The sequence below is a fragment of the Narcine bancroftii genome, chromosome 5, assembly GCF_036971445.1.
Source record: "Narcine bancroftii isolate sNarBan1 chromosome 5, sNarBan1.hap1, whole genome shotgun sequence".
Taxonomy (NCBI): Eukaryota; Metazoa; Chordata; class Chondrichthyes; order Torpediniformes; family Narcinidae; genus Narcine; species Narcine bancroftii.
In genome coordinates, this window is record NC_091473.1 from 62,188,163 (window position 1) to 62,212,800 (window position 24,638).

The 24,638-nt window shown below is 44.5% G+C and overlaps 1 protein-coding gene across 16 annotated transcripts in view; it reads left to right on the forward strand.

Annotated features, from left to right (window-relative positions):
• Window positions 1-24,211, forward strand: part of rabgap1l (RAB GTPase activating protein 1-like) — a 458,975-nt gene extending 434,764 nt beyond the window's left edge. For 14 of the 16 annotated variants that reach the window (XM_069937559.1, XM_069937560.1, XM_069937561.1 and 11 more), the window contains 6 exons: window positions 9,419-9,529; window positions 10,854-10,958; window positions 11,281-11,364; window positions 12,933-13,004; window positions 22,472-22,669; window positions 23,022-24,211. In XM_069937559.1, the coding sequence (XP_069793660.1) occupies window positions 9,419-9,529; window positions 10,854-10,958; window positions 11,281-11,364; window positions 12,933-13,004; window positions 22,472-22,669; window positions 23,022-23,162 (711 nt within the window). In that variant the 3' untranslated portion in view covers window positions 23,163-24,211. Of the gene's footprint in view, window positions 1-741; window positions 885-9,418; window positions 9,530-10,853; window positions 10,959-11,280; window positions 11,365-12,932; window positions 13,005-22,471; window positions 22,670-23,021 lie in introns of those variants that run through there. The other 2 variants (XM_069937564.1, XM_069937563.1) reach the window with 2 other exon arrangements.
• Window positions 24,212-24,638: the final 427 nt, after the last annotated feature.

A 24,638-nucleotide genomic window follows, 5' to 3' on the forward strand; every position in this document is an offset into this window, starting at 1 on the left:
GAGTTGGGTAAGTGCTCCTCCTGGCCAGGTTCTCCACTTTCAGGTGGCATTGGAGTACAATAGGCAGCTTTACAGTCAGGTATTGTGGGCACCTGAAAGTGGCTACAGAGGGAGCGGTCCCTGCAGAAGGCAGAGAGGGGATTATGTGTTCAGTGGTGGGATCACATAGTAAGTGGCAAAAATGGTGGAGGAGGATGTGTTGATAAGGACAAGAGGAATCCTGTCCTTGTTGCGCATGGATGCAGAGGGGTTCAGGGCATATGTGTGGGTAATGGAGGATATGCAAGTAAGTGCTGAGTTGATGAGCATCTCCGCTCTGCCTGCCACAGTAGTGGGGATCTTCCAGTGGCCAGCAATTTCAATTCTCTATCCCATTCCCTTGCCAACATGTCTGCCCATGATCTCAATGTCCTGCCAGACTGAGACCACCTATAAATTGGCAGAAAACACTTCATCTTCTGACTGGACTGGACTGGCATTAATATCAGCTTTTCATTAAACCATCCCCCATCCACCCCTGTCATCTCTCCATTCCCCTGTCCTTTCTCACAGACGTGATAAATTCTACTTAGTCCCTTATCATATCCAATTAACACCTTTTGGTTGGTCTGGATTCCTCTCCCATGGTGTGAATTCTGAGACTTACTGATATACCCTGTTTCTGCTTTTTCTGATTTTTGTTTTTCCCTTTGAAGGGCTCAGGCCCAAAAAACGTTAACAGTATATCTTTGTCTCCTTTAGACGCTGATAAAAATCAGCTGAGTTCCTCAAGCACTACAATCACAGCGTCTGCGTTTCACCCCCTAAAACTAGAGGGCATAGTTTTAAGATGAGAGGGCACCTGAGTAGCAACTTTTTCACATAGAGGGTCATAGATGTGTGGAATGAGCTGCCAGAGAAAATGGTGGAGGTGAGTGCAAAAGATATTTAGACAGATCTATGACAGGAAAGGTTCAGAGGGATATGGACTAAACAGGTATATGGGGCTAGTTTGGGCCAGCATCCTAGTCAATATGAACAGGCTGGGCTGAAGGGTCTGTTTTCTCTTCTTTCTCTGTGGCTCTGGCTACACACTTTGGGGGTGTAGGACAAACCAAGCAAGGGAGAAGGAAGTAACGGGTTGGAAGAGGTAGGGTACAAGGTGCAAGGGTGGAGAAGATACAGCAGGAATGGTGAATCAGGCTGTCAAATTAAACCCAAAGTAGAGGCTTAAGCCACAAATTAATGGAGAGATGAGATCAGAGATGCAGAGATGGGTGGAGCAGTGTGGGACTGGGAAGCACTGGGGTTTCATTCAAGTGAGTGGAAAGCTGCTGGGGTAGCTTGGTTCTGGGAGTCAGTTGGCAGCACCATCCAGTGGCCATCACTTGTTATTGCATGCAAATAAACCTAGGTCATCTATCCAAATCCACAACCAGAGCTGATGCCTTCAGCAGTTGCTTCCTTGGAAACATTAGCCCACCCCAATACCAGGGTGCTAAGCTCCTGGGTGACTAAGCTCTCAGCATTCCAGTGCAACTTGCATCCCAACAATGTTCCAAGTGAAGTGAGGAGTTGTTATACACAGAGGTACAATGTGCAAACACACTGAAATTCTTCTTGTTTTCTGCATCTACACAGCTACATAAAATGTAATAATAAACAATAAGTATACATTTAGATTACCACACAAGAAAAAAATAATAAATATGAAGGGATAGATAAATATTCACAGATCGAGTGATGCAAAAAAGTGATGTTACAGAGGTGCGGACAGATCTTTGGCTGATCCTGAAGTTATCTATGATTAGGGAAGGTTGTCTGTGGACATTCAAGAGCCTGATAGCTGTTGAATGTTGAGATGCTGGAGTTCAGGCTTCTGTACCTTCTGCCCAAAGGTAGCCATGAGAACAGGCTGTGACAGGATGAGTCACATAATGGAGTAGTGGCCGGTCAGGAAGAACCAGCCCTCTCCAAAGAAAAGAAAAAAAAGTCAGAAAAAAGCAAAGTTCAACAAATACAAAGTATTAAAAAAAAAAGGATAAAGTAACAAAGAAGAACCAGGAGATGGTGCTGAAAGAAAATCACCAGAAAAGAAAGAAGATGGCCTTAACTTTACACTGGAGCAGGGAGCCCCCGTGAAGAGGATCGGCTGACCCCTGAAGGTGGTAGGTGTCCAGCAGAGCGGCAACCTCCCAAGCGGTGGACTTCAAAAATGGCTCTCTGAGCCAGTCAAATACGCGCAATTGCGCATGCGTGAGGAGTCATGCATGTGCAATGCGCATACAAAAGAAAACATTGACAGGAGGAGGCCCAGCTGAGGGACAACCAGCAACGGGGTGCCCAGCTGAAGGACGCCCATAGACAGGAGGAGCAGGAAAGGGTGACCAGCGACAGGACGTCCAGCAATGGGACGTCCTGCAGCAGGGGGCCCGACAACAGGACAGGAGTGGTTCACCTGGAAGAGCTGAAGAGGAAACAACACAGAGAAGAGAGGGAGAAGACCAAGATCTACACAGGAAAGAAGAAGGTAAAAGAGATAGACAGACTATAGATAAAGACTTTTTTGAAGACCACAATTAAAAGGAAAATGGAAAAAGCAGAAGACAAAATGCAAAGTGTAGAGCTGGCCATTGCAGAAATAGGAAAAAGAGTTGAAAATGTGGAAGAACAAGAGACAGATGTAAAAATGGAAATAAATGAACTAAGAGGAAAATTGGAAGAAAGAGACAGAGAAATCAAGGAGGCACAAGATTTGTTATCCCAGAAAATTGACATGTTGGAAAACTACAGTAGGCGCAATAATATAAAAATAGTGGACATGAGAGAAGGCGAAGAAGTTACAGACATGAAGGAGTTTATAAAAAGATGGATCCCAAAGGTTTTGGGAGTGGCAGACCTACAAGTAGAAATAGAAAGGGCACACAGAGCACTGGTACCAAAGCCACAACTGCACCAAAAGCTGAGATCCATTTTAATAAAACTTTTAAATACACAACGAGAGGACATATTGGAGCGAGCAAATAACAAAGTAAAAGAAAATAAACAGCTGTTGGAACATAAGGGACAAAAAATATTTTTTTACCCGGCCATTAATTTTGAACTTTTAAAGAGGAAGGAGTTTAATATGGCGAAAATGAAAGGCTACAACTTTGTGCTGCGACACCCAGCAGTACTTAAGATATTCATCCCTGGGGAGCAGAATAGACTGTTCTCGGATCCAAAGGAAGCCCAAGGATTCACAGAATGTTTGCAGGACAGGAAATGAGATGAGGAGGAGTAAGACTGACAAGAAAATGTATAAAATAAAAGAGACAGTGTAAATACAGAGGTTTAAAGTTGAAAAAGAGAAGGGAAAGTAAGGAAAAAAAAGAGCTTTGTTATATGTTTAGTAAATGAATAGCGTTTCTCTGGGGGGGTGCTGGGAAGGATGGAAAAACCGTCACTGCAATATCAGTTGATGATTGCGAGTATTATCGTAAACCAAATGGAAAGGGGAGTTGTGGTTGCCCGGCAAGGCACCAAGGGCAACCCAAAGCAGGGGGGGAGTTTAATGTTATTTTGGTTAAAAGTATATCTTGTGTTATTTGTTGTGGGGATTTTAGGGGTATTTTGTGTTCTAAGCATGTTGCCGTACACTTAGAAAAGCAAGGAAAACTTAAAGAATAATAATGGAAGAAAGGAGATTGGGAAACCGAGGAGACGAGAAAGAAAACAAAGGTATAAGATGGCTATGTTGAATTATATGACCATAAACATTAATGGAATACAAAACAAAATTAAAAGGAAGAGGCTACTAACACTACTCAAAAAGGACAGAATAGATATAGCATTTGTACAGGAAACGCCTCTAACCGAGGCGGAACATAGCAAATTGAAGAGACTGGGTAGGTCACATAGCGGCAGCATCATACAGTTCAAAAGCTAGGGGCGTAGCCATACTAGTTAATAAAAACGTACCAATCAAGATAAAGGAATAAATAGCAGACCCAATGGGCAGGTATGTAATGATAAAGTGTCAGATATACTCAGAATTTTGGAATTTGCTCAATATTTACGTGCCTAATGAAGAAGATCAAGAGTTTATACAAGACATTTTTCACAGGGAAACATTCTGATTGGGGGGGTGGGGGGGGGAGGATTTTAACTTTAACTTCGACCCAGTGTTGGATAAAACCGAAAAGATAATAAACAAAAAAGAATAAAGTAGCCAAATTCACCCTTAAATCGATGCAAGAAATGAAACTAATTGATATATGTAGGAAGCAACATCTAAAAGAGAGAGAATATTCATATTACTCGAGAAGGCACAAGGCACAAAAAACTGAATACAAAGCTAGACTACTTTCTGATCATTCACCCCTACTATTAGCAATAGAACTAGAGGACATCCCACCAAGAACATGTTGTTCAAAAGATGGGATTTTGCAGAAATTTAAACTCCCGGAAAAATATATTAATTGGATCAGGGCATTATATAATGGACCTTTGGCAAAAGTAGTGGTAAATGGATATGTATCAAACTAGTTCAAATTGAGAAGATCAACTAGGCAGGGATGCCCATTGTCCCTCTCATTGTTCACCTTGGCAGTAGAGCCATTGGCAGAGCTGATAAGAAAGGAAAATAAAATAAAAGGGATAAAAATAAAGGAGAATGAATATAAAATTAGTTTATTCGCAGATGACGTCATAGTATATTTAACAGAACCAGAGAGATCAATAAAAGAGCTATACAAGAAATTGAGGAAGTTTGGAGAAATATCTGGGTACAAGGTTAACACAAATAAAAGCGAAGTGATTCCAATGAGTAATATGGATTATACAGAACTCAAAAAAGAATCTCCATTTAAATGGCAATCACAAACAATACGATATCTTGGAGTCAGGATAGACAATAACCTAAACCATTTGTACAAACAAAATTATCAGCCATTAATAAGGAAAATACAGGAAGACTTGGAAAATTGGAAAGAATTGCTGCTAACATTGATAGGGAGGGTGAACTGCATTAAAATGAATGTATTCCCAAATATTGGATACAATACTTATTCCAAACGTTACCAATTCCCTTGACAGAGAAATTATTTATAGGACTAAGAAGAATAATAAGGAAGTCCTTATGGAAGGGGGAAAAAAAATCGAGAGTAGCGCTGGACAAATTAACAGAGAGATATAAACAAGGTGAGTTACAGTTACCAAACTTCAAAAACTACTGCAGAGCTGCACAACTAAGGTATTTATCAGACAGGAGAAAAACCGGATTGGACTAGGATAAAACTAGTTAAAATAGGAGAAAAGGTACCGGAGCATATACTTTATAAATGGGATGAAAATCTGGTGCAATACAACAACTCATCAGTACTGCATCACAAACTGAGAATATGGAAGAGGATACAGGTAGAAAGAAAAAAGATAAATTACCAAATGCCAAAAATGCTATTGACACAAAACCCACTAATCCCTTTTACAATAGATAACTTTTTTTTTAGAGAATGGGAGAGAAAAGGAATCAAGAGAATAGAAAATTGTTTTTTGGGAAATAATTTATTAACATTTGAACAATTTAAGGACAAATACGGAATAACACACAGTACAATGTTTCCATACTATCAGTTGAAAGTTTATTTAAAGAGCAAATTGGGAAGCAGATTGAGACTACCAGAAGGAAGCAGCTATGAATATCTAATTACAGATACAATGATAATTTTAAAAATTATAACGAACGTGTACATTAAACTGCAATGCAAAGATGATGATGAAACAAAGTATAAACCAAAGTAAAGCTGGGAAAAAGATTTAACATAAAAATAAAGAATGAAACATGGGAAGAGCTATGTTCAGGAACTATGAAAAACACAATAAACACAAAACTACGTATGATACAATATAATTGGTTACACAGACTATATATCACCCCTCAGAAAGTAAAACAGTGGAACCCAACGATGTCGGATAGATGCTTTCACTGTAAACAAGAAATTGGAACAACAATACACGCAATTTGGGCATGTACAAAAGTGAAAACTTTCTGGGAAGAGCTAAGTCAGATATTAAGCAAAATCACAAAAAATAACATATCAAAAATAACAGAAATTTTTATTTTAAATAATATAAGAGGTAAAGAACTAGGTCTTAAATTAGATAAAGCCCAAAAAAGTTTCATTATGATAGCCCTAGTAGTAACAAAAAAATGCATAATGACAACCTGGAAAATGGAAGAGAGCCTAAAAATACATCAATGGTATATAGAAATGAATAAGTATATTCCATTAGAAAAAATTACGTCCACCCTAAAAGACGATACAACATTTCTGGTTTTTTTTCTGTGAGAATGTTTTTTTTTGTATTTTGCATGTTTAATATTTATTGGTTCCGGGTTGGTGGGGGGGGGGGGGGGGGGGTAGGGAGGAGAAAAGAGGCAAAAATGTCACTGTGTATACTTAATGAAGAACATTTGTACATATGGTTGTTGATACGGTTCATAGTGCAATAAATTAAAAATTACAAGAGAACAGGCTGTGACCAAGGTGATGGGGATCCTTTGTAATTTTAGTCATACAGCATGGAAACAGGACCTTCAGCCTAACTAGCCCATGCCCAACAAAATGCCCCGCCCACACTAGTCTCACATGCATTCGGCCCATATCCCTCTAAATCCATCCTATCCTTATATCCATCCTTAAAATGGTTCCTGCCTCAATCACCTCCTCCGGCAGTCCATTCCATACACCCACCAGTCTCAGTGTGTGTTTTAAAAAAAAGCCCTCGGGTTCCTATTAATTCCACCGCTCCCCCCCCCACCTTAAACCTGTTGTTCCATTACTGATTTCTCTACTCTGAGACTCTGTGTTTCCCCTGATCAATTCTTCTCAGTCTGAAGAAGTTGATTCAAATGTGGGTCAGAATGGCACAAGGGAACTAAGAGAAACACTGCAGATGAAAGTAGATGACACTCTGAGCTCTTAGACGTCACAGTGCCACTTTGAACATTGGCTAGTCTCTCAAACAACTGCCAAGTACCGATGACCAACAGATCTGGTCACCTTTCATTTCATCTTTAAAGTTTTGTTCAGTGAAACATAGAAATCTTGGGAAATCCAAGGGTTTTTTTTACTCCTTTTTGAGATCTAGTTGTAACTAGCAAGGCCAGTACTTACTGAGCCTGCTCTCTCGAATGACTGTAGACGTTGCGGTGAAGGTGTTCCCATGGGTCAATGGGAAAGGAGATAAAGCTAGAGATGATGAAGGAACTCAGAGAGAGGGGACGAATCTCTGTGAAGGGGGTTATGTGAATGGTGGACATGGTCAGTGGACAAGGTGAGTCATTTCGTATGGTTTGAACCCTAACCATCTCGAACAGTCACAGTGAAAACCCCAGACCATATCAACATTGAAAGACCAATGAGGTGCGATTTGGAGAGGTGTATGAGGTTGTACATTCATAAGTAGTCAGTAAAGTAAATGCAGTGCAATTTGTAGGCACTGTACACTGCTGGTGGAGGGAATGAATGAGGGTTGTAGCTATGAGCACATCTTAGAGAGAGGGACAAGGCATTTTGACAAGCACATGGCAAGAACAGTTTAGAGAATATGGCCAATTGTGGGAAAGTGAGGCTGGCTCAGTTCAACACAGACAACATTGGCGAAATGGGTTGTCTCTGTCCTGCACTGTGACTGGTTCACACAATGTCAATAAAGCAGGTGACTTTTGTCCTGGATGTTATTGGGTTTCTTGAAGTGTTGCTTTGCTCATCGAGGCAAGTAGAGAGTGTTCCATTGCAATCCTGAGCTGAGACTGTAGATGATGGAAATTTACTTTTTCTTTAAAGTCTGCCCCACATATCTTTCTCCCCCTGCCTCTCTCCCCCTGTCTCTTCCCACCCCACAGGATCAGTCCAAGTCAGCATAGATTTTCAAAGGGGAAATCATGCTTGACTAATCTGGAATTTTGGAGAATTTAAATTTGAAAACAGACAAAGGGGTATTGATCGTGGATGATCAGCCATGATCACTGTGAATGGCAGTGCAGGCTGAAGGGCCAAATGGCCTCCTCCTGCACCTATTTTCCATTATCTCCCTCACCACCCTCCTCCCTGCCTCCACCCCTCTCTTCTCCCCCTACCCCTGCATCTCTCTTCACCCCCTACCCCCGCCTCTCCCTATCCCCGCCTCTCCCTTCACCCCCTGCCCCCGCCTCTCCCTGCCCCCGCCTCTCCCTGCCCCCGCCTCTCCCTGCCCCCGCCTCTCCTTGCCCCCGCCTCTCCCTGCCCCCGCCTCTCCCTGCCCCCGCCTCTCCCTGCCCCCGCCTCTCCCTGCCCCCGCCTCTCCCTGCCCCCGCCTCTCCCTGCCCCCGCCTCTCCCTGCCCCCGCCTCTCCCTGCCCCCGCCTCTCCCTGCCCCCGCCTCTCCCTGCCCCCGCCTCTCCCTGCCCCCGCCTCTCCCTGCCCCCGCCTCTCCCTGCCCCCGCCTCTCCCTGCCCCCGCCTCTCCCTGCCCCCGCCTCTCCCTGCCCCCGCCTCTCCCTGCCCCCGCCTCTCCCTGCCCCCGCCTCTCCCTGCCCCCGCCTCTCCCTGCCCCCGCCTCTCCCTGCCCCCGCCTCTCCCTGCCCCCGCCTCTCCCTGCCCCCGCCTCTCCCTGCCCCCGCCTCTCCCTGCCCCCGCCTCTCCCTGCCCCCGCCTCTCCCTGCCCCCGCCTCTCCCTGCCCCCGCCTCTCCCTGCCCCCCCTCTCCCTTCCCCCCTCCCTCCCCCCCCTCTCCCTGCCCCCCCCTCTCCCTGCCCCCCCCTCTCCCTGCCCCCCCTCTCCCTGCCCCCCCCTCTCCCTGCCCCCCCTCTCCCTGCCCCCCCTCTCCCTGCCCCCCCCTCTCCCTGCCCCCCCCTCTCCCTGCCCCCCACTCTCCCTGCCCCCCCTCTCCCTGCCCCCCCCTCCCTGCCCCCCCTCTCCCTGCCCCCCCTCTCCCTGCCCCCCTCTCTACCCCCCTCTCTCCCTGCCTCCCTCTCTCCCTGCCTCCCTCTCTCCCTGCCTCCCTCTCTCCCTGCCTCCCTCTCTCCCTGCCTCCCTCTCTCCCTGCCCCCCTCTCTCCCTACCCTTTCTCTCTACCCCCCTCTCTCCCTGCCTCCCTCTCTCCCCCTCCCTCGTTCGCCCTCGTTCTTCCCCTCCCCTCTCACTCTCTCCCCTGCCTCATGTTCTCATTCTCCCCGCCTCTCTCGCTCTCTCTCCCTCGCTCTCTCCCCTCTCTGTCTCTCCTGCCGATTGCTCTGTCTCTCTCCCCTCACCTCACTCTCCCCTCGCCTCTTTCTCTTTCTCCTATCTCTCTCCCTGCCTCTTTCTTTCTCTCTCCCCTCCCTCACCCCTTACTTTTCCCCATCCTTTCCCCCCCCCCCCCCCCCATCTCTCAAAGCACTGCTAGTTCTGGGTTCCAACCTCACTCTCTGTCCCCACAGCGTGAGAACCGGCGTTTGCAAGAGGCCAGCCTGCGCCTGGAACAGGAGAACGATGACCTGGCTCACGAGCTGGTGACCAGCAAGATCGCCCTGAGGAATGATCTGGACGAGGTAAGTCTGGCAAAGTGTCCCAACTCACTGGCATGGCATTCTCCGACCAGCAAGGGAGATGTAATTGGGGAGTGCTGTGTCCAGATGCTCAGCTTCCCCTACACTCTGCGTGATTACTGCCCTGTACCTAATGCATGCTGAGCGAGGCTGGTACTACAGGGAATGTGCACAACAAGATCCCACAGGCCGTTCCACAAAAAAATCCAGCAAATTCCTCACTGTATTTCATTAGTGTGCGTTGTTGGATGTACTCCCCTTCAGAACCACAATGAGGAACCTGCCATGGAGATGGACAGTTCCCCTGCTCTCCCATCAGCATGCAGCTCTCCCTCAGCATCCCTGCATCATGGTGTCTCCTTCACTTCTCAAACATGGGACAACTCTACACTACTTGATCCCACAACTACACACATCTTCTCCCTTCTCTTCCTTCCACAGGGACCACTCCCTCCGTGACTCTGTCGTCCAATCATCCCTTCCCACTAATCGCTCCCTTGGCACCTTCCCCTGTGGCCGCAGGAAATGTTACACTTGCACCCACACCTCCTCCCTCACCACCATTCAGGGCCCCAAATAACCCTTCCAAGTGAAGCAAACACATCATTTGTGAATCTGCAGGTGTCATTTACTACATCCAGTGCTCCCGTTGTGGTCTCCTCTACATCGGAGAGACTGGGAGATTGTCTTGTTGAGCAATATCGCTGCATCCGCATCTGTAACAGGGCCCCCCAGGTGGCTAACCATTTTAATCCCACACACCATTGCGTCATGTACTGCCATACCAAGGCGACCAATAAATTGTAGGAATAATACCTTCTCCTCACTCTCCAGATGGCATAAACATTGACTCCAATTTCTGTTAACTCCTACCCCACCCCAGTCTCCCTCTATCCTTATCCCTATCCTCTAACTCCTTTCCACCAGCTCCCAATCCTCTTCACCGTTCAGAGAGCTCCCCTTCTTAGACTCCTAGCCATTACTTCAGCTTCTTTCTCTTTTACCCCTCTCCCCCTGCTAACCTGTGCTCCTTCCTCTCCCCTCACCTTTTTATTCAGGTGTCTGTCTGATTTTTCAGCTCAGTCGCGAGATGTTGACTGCCTTTTACTTCCCTTGGATGCTGGGTGACCTGTTTTGTTCCTCCAGCACCTCTGTATTGTGGGCTTTGGAGCTACACTGACACAGACTTCAGTGCAAATCCCATGACCTCCTCGTCCAGAGTTGAGGGTGCTCAGGACTCAATGGCATGGTGCATGAAGGCTGGGGCATGGGGGAGCCGAGAATGTCCCAGCGTTTTCCACTGATATGGCTGTGTTCCACCGTGCAGATCGAAGACAAGGCTGATGTCCTCAATAAGGAACTGCTGCAGACCAAACAGAGGCTGGTGGAGACAGAGGATGAGAAGAGGAGGCAGGCAGAAGAGTCAGCCCAGGTATGGGGAGTGGGAGTAATGCCCAGGGCAAGACATGAATGTGAGGGAGGCCTGAGGCCAGTTTTCGACCTGGGTGTGGAATAGACATCCAGGTTTGTGAGTGAGGGCCAGGCCAGGGTGCGGGAGGGTGGCCCAGGCCAGGGTGCGGGAGGGAGGCCCAGCTGGGGTGTCCGTGGTGCAGGAGGGAAGGAGGCCCAGGCCGGGGTGCGGGAGGGAGGGAGGCCCAGATCAGGGTACGTGTGGATAGATGGCCTTGCCCAGTGTTAAACTGCCTGAACCTCACATGATGTGACTGAACTTCCCTCTGGGTTGTCCATTGCAGATTAAGGAGGTTTTCCGCAGAGAGTTGGAGAAAGCTGAATCAGAGGTCAAGAAGACGAGTGCCATCATCTCAGAGTACAAGCAGGTGTGTCCAAGTCTGAAGGTGGACACCCAGCTCAGGGCCACTGGGACGGGTATCTGAGGGTGGGGTGGGTATATGTCAGGGTGGGTGTGTGAAGTCACTTTCAGTGTGGGGTGACACCAACCTCCTGATTCCCTTGGGCACATGCATCAAACTGACTGCTCGGACCTGCTCCCCCTCCTCGCTCCTCACTCCCCCGCTCCCTACTTCCCCACTCTCTCTTCACTCTCCCCCTCTAACTCCATGCTCCTAACTCCCTGCTTTCTGCTCCCCCTTCCCCACACTCACCATTCACCACTCCCTGTCCCTTTCCCTTCCCCACTACTCCCTGCTCCCCACTTCCAGCTCCCTTCTCCTGTCACCCCATTCCCCGTACCTCACTCTGCTCTCAATGCTCCCCACTTCCCTGGTCCTCATTTTTCCCACTCCCCCTTTCCATTCTCCCCTCTCCCTACACCCTGCTCTGCTCTCCATTCCTCCCCGCTCCACTCTTCCCAATCCTGCTCCCCTCTTCCCCCTCCCCCCTCCCCCCTCCCCAAACACTTTGGGAGCCAGAACTCTTCAGGTTCAGTTTCCTCAATGACACAGACATAGAACACAAAATGCATTCTCTTGTGACTGTGAAGGCACAGTCTCCCCTGACCAACGACCCCACCAAGAGGAGAAGAAGCAGAGAAGAGACCCTTCAGAGACACCAAGTGCATGTGGATTCATCCTGTCCCAGATATCATCTCCCCACCCCAGATGCCGCCCCCAACCCCTCAGTTGCCTTCCTGCCACCCCACGTGCTGACCTCACCCCCAAGTGCCACCACCCACCCCAGGAGCCACACCCCACTACTGCAAATGCCATTCCCCCACCCCAGACACTGCCCCGCCCAACCTCGGATGCCTCTCCCCATCCCTGGTGCTGCCCACACCACCACTGCAGAGACCGCCTCCTTCCCCACATGGCCTTCCTCCACCCCAATCACCTCCCCACCCCAACCCAGGCACTCTCCCCTCCCCCCCCCCCACTCCAGGTGCTGCCCTCACCCCAGAGCAGGCAGCACATCTTTTCAGCTGTTGTCTCCCCACTGCAGGACACGTGGTATCATTAACTTTCAAAAGCGGGGCAGAGGAGGCTAATCGGATCCTATAACCTGTCTCACCATTCAACCTAACTGTGACTGAACTCTATAGGCCTTAGCTCCTCTTTGCACCAGTTCTCCACCACAAATCATTGATCCTTCAAATATTTATCCAATCCCACCATCCTTTCAGGGGTGATGGGGTGTGGGCAGAGAATTCCAGGGATTCACCTCTGGGAGCAGAGGTTTCTCAGTTTTAAATGACTGGCCCTTATTTTGTAACTGAGTCTTCTTGTTCGTGATCCTCCCACTAGTGAAAATGTATCAACTTCTTCATGGTCTAGCTCCCTTTTGACCTTGTAGGTTTGAACCAGGTCACCCCTCCAAGCTGATGGGCCTCTCAGATTTTTTCCTATCTCCCTGATGCCACTTCTCCCCTCTGCGGTCTGTATCTTGCCTTGGTTCGGCAAAGGGAGAGGTGCTGATTCATCCTCTTGTTCAGATCTGTTCGCAGCTGAGTGTCCGACTGGAGAAACAGCAGGCTGCCAGCAAGGAGGAGCTGGAGCTGGTGAAGGTAGGTATCATTCCTCACCCTCATCGAGTCTGCTCTGTAATTTGAATCACTGCTGATGTATTTTTCCCTCTCAACCCACTCTTCTGCCTTCTCAATCAAGAAACTGCCAACCTCTATTTTAAATCTACCCAATGACAGCCTCCAGAGCTGTCTATAGCAATGAATTCCATTTATCCACGACCCACTGCTGAAGAAATTTCTCCTCATCTCTGTTCTAAAGGGGCATCCTTTTATCCTGAAGTTGTGCCTCTGGTCTCAGACTCTTCCGCTAGTGGAAGGATCCTCTTTACGTCCGCACTATCCAGCTGTTTCAATATCCAGTAGGCTTCACTGAGGTCCCCCCTCATCTAAATGCCAGGGAGTACTGGCCCAGAGTTATCAAAAGTTCCTCATAGGTTAACCTTCTCATTCCCAGGATCTTCCTTTGGACTATTTCTAGTACCAGGTGCATCCTTCCTTGGATTGAGTGTTGCCGGTACTTAAGGAGCTGAGGTACAGGGAAAGGTTAAATAGGTTAGGACTTTATTCCCTGGAGTGTTGGAGAATGAGGGAGATTTGATGGAGGTATACAAAATTATTAGGTACATTGATAAAGTGAAAGCAAGCTTTTTCCACTGAAGTTAGGTGAGGAAAAAAAACTGAAGAAAATGGGTTAAGGGTGAACATTAGAATCAGAATTTATTGTCATAAACAAGTCATGAAATTCGGCGTTTTGTGGCAGCATCATATTGCAAACATTCATATAAACCATCTTACAACAATAAATTAAAAAAAATAATAGTGCATGAAAAGTAAGGCAGTATCTTTGGTTCATTGATTATTCAGAAATCTGATGGCAGCGGGGAAGAAGCTGTCCTTGTGCCACTGAGTGCTCTTCTTTAGGCTTCTGTACCTTTTTCCTGATGGTAGCAGAGTGAAGAGGGCATGACTTGGGTGGTCGGAGTCTTTGAGGATATAGACTTTTTTCAAGACACCTCCTTATGTAGATGTTCTCAATGGAGTGAAGTCTGGGTGCCTGTGATGTTGCAGACCGAGTTAACAACCCTCTGGAGTTTATTCTTGTCCTGAGAGTAGGTGCCTCCATACCAGGCAGTGATGCAACCAGCCAGAATGCTCTCCATGGTACATCTGTAGAAGTTTTCAAGAGTCTTCGGCGGAACTTCTTCAAACAAAGTGTGGTGAGAGTGTGAAACAAGCTGCCAGCTAAAGTAGTGAATTCAGGCTTGATTTTGACATGTAAAAGAAATTGTGGACAAGTACATGGATGAGAGGGGTATGGAGGGCTATGGTTTGGGTGCAGGTCCAATGGAATAGGCAGTATAAAAGTTTGGTATAGACTAGATGGCCTGAAGGGCCTGTTTCTGTGCTCTAGTGTTCCATGATTCTATATGGGTCCCAAACCTTCTTGCAATATTCCAAATGTGGTCTGACGGATGAGTTGGCTCTCCTGCCCACATCCTGACTTGGGCCTTTTATTAGCTCCAGAACAGCCTGGTCGTGGAACTTCCCAAAAAGAACCCCACCTTCCCCACCCCCACAAACATGCATACACCTACTCCCGCTAGCTTCACTCAAGAGTACTTGGCAGGTAAACGATATAAACTGTGTCCATAACATGCCCAGAAACCAAGAAGAGCTAGTAGGGCACTTTTCCCTCTGTGGAGTGGGTTTGAGTGGCAACCTCACAAAAGATGTTGCCACTCCCTCTCTGTGGAACCGCTCTCTGCAGCATGGAGGTGGGGTGAGAGGAGCCGTACACACACATTAGATTGAGACCCTTTAGAACTGAAGGTTTAGTCATCTCCTTGATTTCGTTGTTCAATCTCCTCCTTTTTCACAGTCACCTCCTTGGTCTCATTGTTCTGTGAGCAGCGGTGTGTAGCATCTAGTGCAGGCACTTGCCATGGCTTGCCTCCTCAGCTGGGGCCTCTGTACATATGCTAATATCTCCAGCAAAGAAACAGCCCCTTCAGTTGCATCCATTTCCCAGCCTGGGGTCCATAGCCACCTCTGCCTGGCAATGCCAATGTGTGTCTCATTGCTTCTGCGAGCAATTGCCTCCAAATCTTCCAACCTGTTCCATATTCCAGCCATCCCTCACTCCTGTTATTCATCTTAAATCTATGCCCTCTTATCTTAAACACTCCCACCAAAGGAGATAATTCTTACTTTCTCCCTCATATATCCCTCTCCTATTTTGTTGATTCCACAATTGCTTCAATGTTTATTATCTTCAAGGCTTTGGATATATTGTATACCTATTTTTTTAATGTATTAATATATAAATACAGGATTGTCTTTCAGTTAAATCTAAACAATAATACATAGTATTTTTATACCCCCAACCCCTCCCACACCCTCCCCCCAAAATAATACCCTCTCCCCAAAATAATACCCTCCCCCCAAAATAATACCCTCCCCCCAAAATAATAACCGCCCCCCCCCAAATAAAGCAAAGAAAGAAAGAAATATAGAAAAGAGAAAAGAATACAAAATGGAAAAGTAATAAAAAAGAAAAATACATCTGGTGACTAAAATTACAATCAATTTCATCAAATTTTGCCTCCACAATATTAAACCAAGGAGTTGATAAGGTTTTGAAGTTAAGGAGATAATTTCATAATGTGATACCTACAGTATGTAGGTATAGGCACTGAATATTTAAGAAATTATAATTATTCCTTAAATTATATGTCATAATTTTCAATAGGTGTACAACTATTTATTTCAGCATGCCATCTGTCCATTACCAAATTTGAATCTGATTTCCATGGCACTGCTATGCATTTTCTTGCAACTCCCAGTGCAATTTTCACAAATTCCTTTTGAAACATGTTATATTTTAGTTTTGGCCTAATCCCAGGTATATTGCCTAATAGGAAAAGCATTGGATCTCGAGGAACTTTAACTTTAGTAACCCTTTCTAAAAATACTGCTAAATCCATTCAAAAAAGGTCTTAATTTTGAACATGACGAAGTAGAATGTAAAAAAGAAAGTACCTATCTCTTGATTACACCTAAAACATTTATCTGATAAATCTGATTTCAACCTATTTAATTTCTGTTGAATAAGATATAATTGATGCAAAAAATTATATTAAACCAATCTTACCAACATTTATTGTGTTTGTCATACTATCATGGCACAATTCTGACCAATTTTTCTCCCCAACATTAGTATTCAGATCAATTTCCCAACTTGGTCTAATGAGTGGTTCCCAATCTTTTTAGGGCTGCCATCCCCTTGGCTCCCAGACCACATCCCTAGCACCACCCCACAGACACACACACATCCCTTTTTCTTGATATTAGGTCTACAACAACTAATCTAACACTATAAACAAGCGTATGTATTTCACAAATAAAACTTCAGTAAACCAATTTATTTAGCAATATGAAAGGGTAAATTTGAATTTCAACTGATATAGCATGGTCAGTCCTTGTCCTGAGCAGTCACCATCCCTGGCAATGACCCCTCCCCCCTCCTCACCTGACGGATAGTGCGCGATGAACATTGCAGGCTGAGTTTGCCTGAAACATCAGAATGCCTCCTTTTTCCTCACCCCTTGGATCTTTCCACTGCCCCCCAAGAGGTGGCACTGCCCACTTTGGGAATGACTGGTCGAGATTTATGAATTCCTTGTTTCCTTTTGCAATAAGGAATGCATAGCTGAAATAAATTTCTTAATAGATTTATTACAGATCAAACTTTCAATTTCACTCCTTTCAGGCAATAAAATTGTTGGACCTAATTTATCCCTCAAGAATGCCTTTAATTGATAATAACAAAATATTGTATTATTTTGTATTCTGTATTTATCTTTCAATTGATCAAATGTCATTAAGTTCCTCCCTTCAAAACAATCCACTATTCTCCTAATTTCTTTGCTAGACCAATTATTAAAAAGTCTTTTATTAATTGTAAAAGGAATAAGTCTATTTTGAATCATTGGCATTTTAAGATATCCCATAATTCCTTGTTCCCAATTGAACATGTGCTCTATTCCATATATTAATCAAATGTTTCAACAATGGCTCTTCTCTATCTCCAACTATTAATCTATTCTCCCATTTATAGATAAAATCTTCATGCTGGTTTTTCTCCCTCCTCAAATATGGAAGAAAGAACTCTCAGTTGCACTGCACCATAATAATCTTTAAAGTTTGGAAGTTGCAAACCTCCCAATTCAAATTTCCAAGTTAATTTTTCTAATGAAACTCTCAACCTTTTGCCCTTCTAATGAAACTTTCTTACATAGTTATTCAGTTCCCAAAAAAATTCTGTGGAATAAAAATGGGCAATGTTTTGTTGTAGGTAAATTCCATCCGTCTTCTTAAATCTTCATCAATTTTCTTAAGGGTTATAATTTAATTTAAATATGTTCTTTAAATTGTTACCTATTTGATTTCCTAATATATTTTATTCCATTTACTGGGCATTTAAATTGAGTATCTCTTTTACTCTGTGTATAATCACCTGTGGTAAGAGGCATAATCTCACTTTTGTCCCAAGTTACTTTAAATAGAATTGTTTAAAATTATCATTAATTTCTTGAGGTTTGTGAGAAATTAAATTTGAATCATCCTTAGTTGCAATAATCGTTCTCAGTGCTTGTTCTATCTTTAATTGCCATGCTGAAACATCATGCGCTCTTTTGCCTAATTCATAATACTTCCGTAGAGCCCACCTCACTGACGGGGGGCAGGGGAGGGGGGACCCAGCGCCCGGCCCCAGCCAACCAGTTTTCCCCTGCGGCCGCTGCAACCGTGTCTGCCTGTCCCGCATCGGACTTGTCAGCCACAAACGAGCCTGCAGCTGACGTGGACTTTTACTCCCTCCATAAATCTTCGTCCGCGAAGTCAAGCCAAAGAATACTTCTGTTTAGTTCTCATAATCACTTTCTCTGTTCTGTGTTTTCAAAGTATTATTTTGAAGGTTTTTATTTATAAGGGATCTTCGTTTATCCTCAGTTACTTGCATCTATAAATCTTTTTCTAAATTCGTTATCCCTGTCTCCAATTGTTCTAATTATTCCAAGTAGTCCTTAATTTTAGGTATAACTTATTATTTGACCACATGTATACGCTTTCATCACATCTCAAAAAATGAATTTATTAGAAACTGAGTTTTGTCTGTGTTCTAATAAATTGACAAAAATCTTTCCTTTTTAATAACATAAAATTAAACCTCCATCTATAAACTGATTCTTGCCTATCCACCCTTGTTATTGCCAACAACAATGGAGAATGGTCAGATAAAATTCTCGCCTTATATTCTACTTGCTGTAATCTACCTTGGAGTTGTGCAAATAATAAAAATAAGTCAATTCTAGAATAAGAATCATGTCTACTTGAATAAAAGGAATAATCGCTCTCTCTTGGATGAAATCTTCTCCAAGAAGCTATCAAATTTAGATCCTTCATCAGTGACAGTGTAGCTTTGGCTGCTTTTGTCCTTAGTGTAGTTCTTGGTGACCTATCTAGAATTGGATCTAAACAAAAATTGAAGTCTCCTCCTACTAAAATATTTCTAGCATTTTCTAAATTAAAAAAAAAATTCCTGTTTAAATTTATCATCATCCATATTCAGTGCATATATATTCATTAGTGTCCTATGCTCTGAAAAAAAATGACAATTTACCATAATATATCGACATGCTGGATCTGTAATTACATTTTGTATTTTAGTTGAAGTCTCTGCTCCATTAAAATAGCTACTCCCCTTAAATGAAGAATTTGCAGCGTAGCCTACCCAATTCTTTTTTAACTTTTGATATTCTTTTTCAATTATATGAGTTTCTTGAAAAAAGCTATGTCCACTTTCATTTTCTTAAAGTGCCAATATTCTTTTCCTCCTCACCTGGCTATGGAGCCCATTAATGTTAAAACTTAAAAGTTTCAATACTTCATTTTTTAATCATCCTTGTCCAACATCTCTCCTTCACCTGTCTCCTCTCAGCTCCTTTGGTTTTCAATTCTACTATAAAGCTTAAATCTAGGGAGTTTTCTCTAGCTAATGCAGATAGAAAAGAAAATAGAAGTATAAAAGTAAATAAACAACCCCTCCCCCCTCCGATTAATATTGTTGCTATAATATGCAACATTACCCCTTCCCCCTCTACTTTACAGGTAGTGGCCAAAGCCACAAACACATGATTCAGTAGAATCAGCTTTCCCGAATACTTATTTTTACTTCGATTAATTTCTTTAAGACAGATGAACATAATCTTAATCAACTTTATTTATATTTCAAAAGAAGTTTCAAACTCCTGCTTGCTGCACTGGCCTCTGGTCAAGTTCTTGACAAATATTTGTGGAACATCTGCATACTCTTGCGCATGTCCAGGGCCTGTGAAGAATTTATTCGGTCCTCCTTGAGTAAAAACCTTAAGAGTTGCAGGATAACGTAAAATGAAGCTCTAACCTTTTTTCCACAAAGTGTTTTTCACCAGGTTGAATTCTTTCCTTTACTTCAACAAATCAAAGCTGATGTCAGGGTAAAAGAAAATTTTGTTTCTATTATATTCTAATAGATCTTTTCTTTCTTTGCCTTGTTTTGCTGAAAGCTCTAATTTTTTTTCCCTGATTTGATAACAAAGAAACTTTATCAAAATAGGCCATGGTTTTTGACATGGTGACAGTCTTGGCCTGAGGGCGCTATGGGCCCTCTCTATTTCAATATCTTCTTGAAATTCATCCTGTCCAAAGGTTCCTGGGATCCAACGTTGCAAAAAGACTTTTAAATTATCCCTTCGTCACTTTCTTTAAACCCAACAACTTTTATATTGTTTCTTCTACTAAAATTCTCCATAGTCCACTTTTTCACACATTTTCCATTTTATCCATTCTTTCTTGAACTATTTGTACGTCAAATTGAACATTCTTAACTCTGTCGACGACTTCATCAAATCTTTTTTGCAAGTTATTAACTATATTATAAATTTTGTTAGTTTTTTTCATCTGATTTTCTAATATCTGATCTTACTTGTTTAAGCTCTTTCATAATTAAAGTTTCTGTACTCAATTTCTGAATGCTAATTGACATTTTAGATTTGATTCCTCCTTTAGCAACAGTTCCTGCTGCCTCCTCTTCTTCTTTTCTTCTTGCTTCTGTTCTTCTTCCTCTTCACTGCTGACCTGAAGTTCTGCTATGAAGCCAGCTTGTAGAGGCAGCGATTCAGACTGTCTTCCTTTGCAATCTGTTCATATTCCCGTGACCTGCACATGGCCGACTCCTCGCACATGCTCAATAATGCGTCTTTGACTTCCACGTTGTCCATCAGTTGCTGCAGATTCATAAGTGCTGCAGTGCCAGTCAGCCAGAAGTCTTGACCATAGTGCCCTTATCCATCTGTAAGGTAGGCCTTTCTTGTTGTCCTTGCTTTTTTTTTGTTGCACTCCAAATGGACCAATGATGTTCTTATCTTTTTTTAGGCGACATTTGTAAGGTAATCTATGTCTATTTAAGAAAAGTTTCCAAAGATTTAATCTCTGTCTCTTTGCTTTTTTTTAAAACTTTTTTCGGGAGAGCCAGATTACTGCATCCTGGCTCTTCCTCGTCATGTAACGTCCCCCTGTATTACATTTTCTAGATCACCATCTTCTTGAGGTGGTGCGCTTTGTTGTTCAACTATAGCTAACCACAGAGACCAATTTATCTCGTCAATTACAGAACATTGCAGCATAGTACAGGACCTTCAGCCCATGATGTTATGCCAACCTATGTAAACCTAATGCACAACAATCTTAATTTCATGCCATAACCCTCTAAAGGAAGCTTACCTCTGATGTCTCCCCTAAACTTTTTTCCACTCACCTTAAATGATGTCCTCTGGTATTTGCTTTGGTCACCCCAGGAAAAAAGAGCTGGCTGTCCACTCAATCTAAATCCATCAAAGTCTTATATACCTCAATTAAGTTATCTCTCATTCTTCTTCGCTCCAAAGAGAATCTAGCTTCATATAACATGTTCTCCAATCCAGGCAACATTCCAGTAATATCTGCATCTTCTCTAAAGACTTTCCTGTAATGAGATGACAAGAACTTAACATAATATTCCAAGTGTGGTCTCTAACCAAAGTTTTATAGAGCTGCAATGTTACCTCACAGCTTTTGAACTCAAATCTCCTGAACGATAAAGCCCAGAACACTGTATGTCTTCTTAACTACCCAATCAACAACCGTTACAATTATACAAGCTATTCAGTAATACACAAAACTCAGTGAATTCAGTTGTAATCATCTCGAGCAAACAGTGAGCTGCTTGGAGGGACTCAGCCAGTCAGGCAGCATCCGTGGATAGGAATGGTCAGTCAATGTTTTGGGTCAGAACTGACCATCTCTCCCGACAGATGCTGCCTGACCAGCTGGGTCCCTTTGGCTTCGCGTTGTCGGCTCAAGAGTCCACTAGCTGCAGGTTTTGTATTCCTCTGTAATGATCAGTACCTCAGGCGCTTCTGAATGTTCTCCATCTCTGCGTTCACATTAAGTGAACCTCACCTTTCTCTCTTTGTTCTTGCCCCATCTGAAGCCAGAAACATCTCCTCTGACCCTCTGATGTTTTCCCTTCTGACATGAGTGTCTATAATTTCTTTGGCTGTGGGCGAGCTCTGTTGTGTTAGAATTGCTACTGATGAGTCAGTGCCCACTGGACCATCCATCAGAGTTGCTCAATAGCAATGATGTGTACTTGGGAGTGTGATTAGCATTTGACATGAAAAATAAGGTTGTGGATAGTAAACATGGTGCCAGCAGAAGGAATTTAAATCCTTTAAGTGTGAGGAGATGAGTTTTCGTAGGTCTAAAAGTGATAAGGTACATAGTAAATGGTAGGGCACTAAGGAATGTTGCGGGATTTAGAAGAAAAGGGGGAGGCATAGTTCACTAAAAGTGACTATCCAGGTCAATAAGGTGTTGAAGGAGGCATCCGACATGCTTGCCTCCGTAGGTGAACAACAGAAGGCGAGAGTTGGGACGTGACGATGCAACTGGTTTGACCATACTTGGAGGATTGTGTAGAGTTCTGGTTGCCATGTTATGTAAGACTTGTTGTATAGCAAACAACCTGCCTGAGGAACTCGACAGATTGAACAGCATCTGTGGGAGGGAAAAAACAGTCAACATTTTGAGCTGGAACATTATCCACTCTTTTTCTCCCACAAACGCTGCTTGACCTGCTGAGTCCCTCTGGCAGATTACTTGTTGCTCAGGTGTCTGAAGAACATGTCATGATCAGGGTAGTATGGGAAGCTCACACATCATTCCAGGTTCTGCCAATTTAATTGCTTCCCTGTCCCAGCAGCTTTTGATTCAGAAGTTTCCAGATATTCTTGTGAGGACCCCCTGATCAGTCAGCTCTTTTACTACTCTGTCCTTCATTGGGTGTGGAGGTTTTTGCTCTGATGGCACTGGTTGCTGCTGGAGACAGGTGCACTGACTGATGGAGTGGTGCTCCGTTCTACCCTCAGGGTAAGGTTCTGACCTGTGAGCGGTGCTGTGAGCTCTTCCGGAAGGACGGTGAGCTGGAGGTTGCAGAGCCCGGACAGGCCAGCATGCTCCAGGATATGGACGAGGAAAAGGAGCTCCTGAAGAAACAGCTGAGGGAGATGGAACTGGAGCTGGCTCAGACCAAACTGCAGCTGGTGGAGGCAAAATGCAAAATACAGGTACTGGCCCAATAGGCTGATGGGAAAGGGTTCACCCAGAGTGAGGCCTCTCCCCGCACACCCCCACCTCATCTCCCCATCTCTCCCCCCTTTCCTCCCCCTCTTTTCCCTCTCACCCCACGCACCCCCACCTTATCTCCCAGTCTCTCTCTCCTCCCCCTCTCTCCCCCCTTCCCTCTCTCCCCCTTCCTCCCTCTCCTCCCCTTCCCTCTTCTCTCTTCCCCTCCCCCTGCCTTTCTCCCTCTCTGTTTTCCCCCTCTCTTGTCAACAACCTTGTCTGTGTTTGCATGTTGGATGTTCTCCCGCTGTTCTGTAGTCTGAATTCTTTCTCTGTTGTAACTGCCTTTACCAGGAGCTGGAGCACCACCGGGGAGCTCTTCTCAATGAGATCCAAGCCACCAAAAATTCCTGGCTCAGCAAGACCTTGAACTCGATCAAAACTGCCACCAGCACACAGCCCCCTCCCCCTGCTCCTCCTAAGGAAAGCACATAGTCACAGGCAGCTCCAGGCAGTCTGTGATCAGAGGCTGCTCAGGGAGGGTGGGTGAGTCTACCTAAAGGGCAGGCAGGTTGTGGGGAGAGTGTCAACTCTTTTGTATGTTTGTGGACTTTATCATTATTTAATCCAATGTTACTAATTGTTGGTTTGTGTAATGTAAGGCAACAAATGTTTATTGTATTTTATATTTACTTGGTGTTCCTTTCATTGCTGTTGGATTTTGAATGATGTTGCCACAGGCTAATGTAGTTAAAGTACCAGTTCCATACTCTGCCTGAGGAAAGAGGGTGTCTGCAATCCGTTCCCTACAGTGAAACTACATCCTCCCTCTTCATATTAGTGGAAAGCTAGCTGAATCCCTGACTGAGTGAACATCTGAGCTCACTTCCAGACCGACTGGGAATGGCCCAGCTCACTCCCAGATTGACTGGAAACATCCCAGTTCACTCACAGACTGACCGGGAATGTCCCAGCTCATTCCCAGACTGACCGGAAATGTCCCAGCTCGCTCCCCCTGGAAGCATCCCAGCTCGCTCCCAAAATGACTAGGAATGTCCCAGCTAACTCAAAGACTGACTGGGAAAATCCTGCCAATGACAACTTCTTGCCATGCTAACTGTGATTGCATTGTTTCAATTGATCATTGAGCCCGATGCCCACCCATTTGATATCTTGTGACTCCCCCAAACATCCCTTTGGGATCTTCCTTGCAGAATCTTCCTAATCTTCTCCTCTCAGAGTCTCCCTGCCAACCACTGATTGTAACCGTGGCAACGCAAAATGATACAGGACTGAATTTGCACAATGTATAAAGAAATAATTATCTGGATTCTCTAGTTTTCAAACTTGCTCGATATTAAAAGTAAATGCATTTAGGAGAGATTTTATGCAGAACATGTCGGCTCTTCTGGCAGTTCCTTTTGTTTCTGGTTGTCCATATTTTCAGGTTCTACATCTCTTATTCCTGGCACAGACCAGCCCCATGGGACAGCTTAAGTTTCTAACAGTTGTATTTTCGAAAATAAACGAACTGGCCCTGACAAGCGTCTGCCTGAGTTCTGTATCGCCTTCAGAGTCGGACCCTGCACATCAATCAGCTGCAGGCTCTCAGCTATTCGACCCATTCGCCTGCTCATCCTGAGGATCAAACATAAGGTGGTGCAGGCTCCCTCAAAGAACAGAGGCTGGGGCTCACTGTGTTGCAGGCAGGCAGATGCTGACCTCAGCCTGAGACACAGAGGCTGGGTTAGCTGACCACAGCTTGTTTTATTTAGACATACAATGCGTTACAAGCCATTTCGGCCCATGAGTCTGTGCTGCCCAATTTACATCCAATTAACCTACATCCCCCGGTATGTTTCGAAGGGTGAGAGGAAACCGGAACCCCTGGGGAAAACCCACACAGACACGGAGTGAACATAGAAACTCCTTATGGACATCGCAGGATTCAAACCCTAGTCCCAATCACTG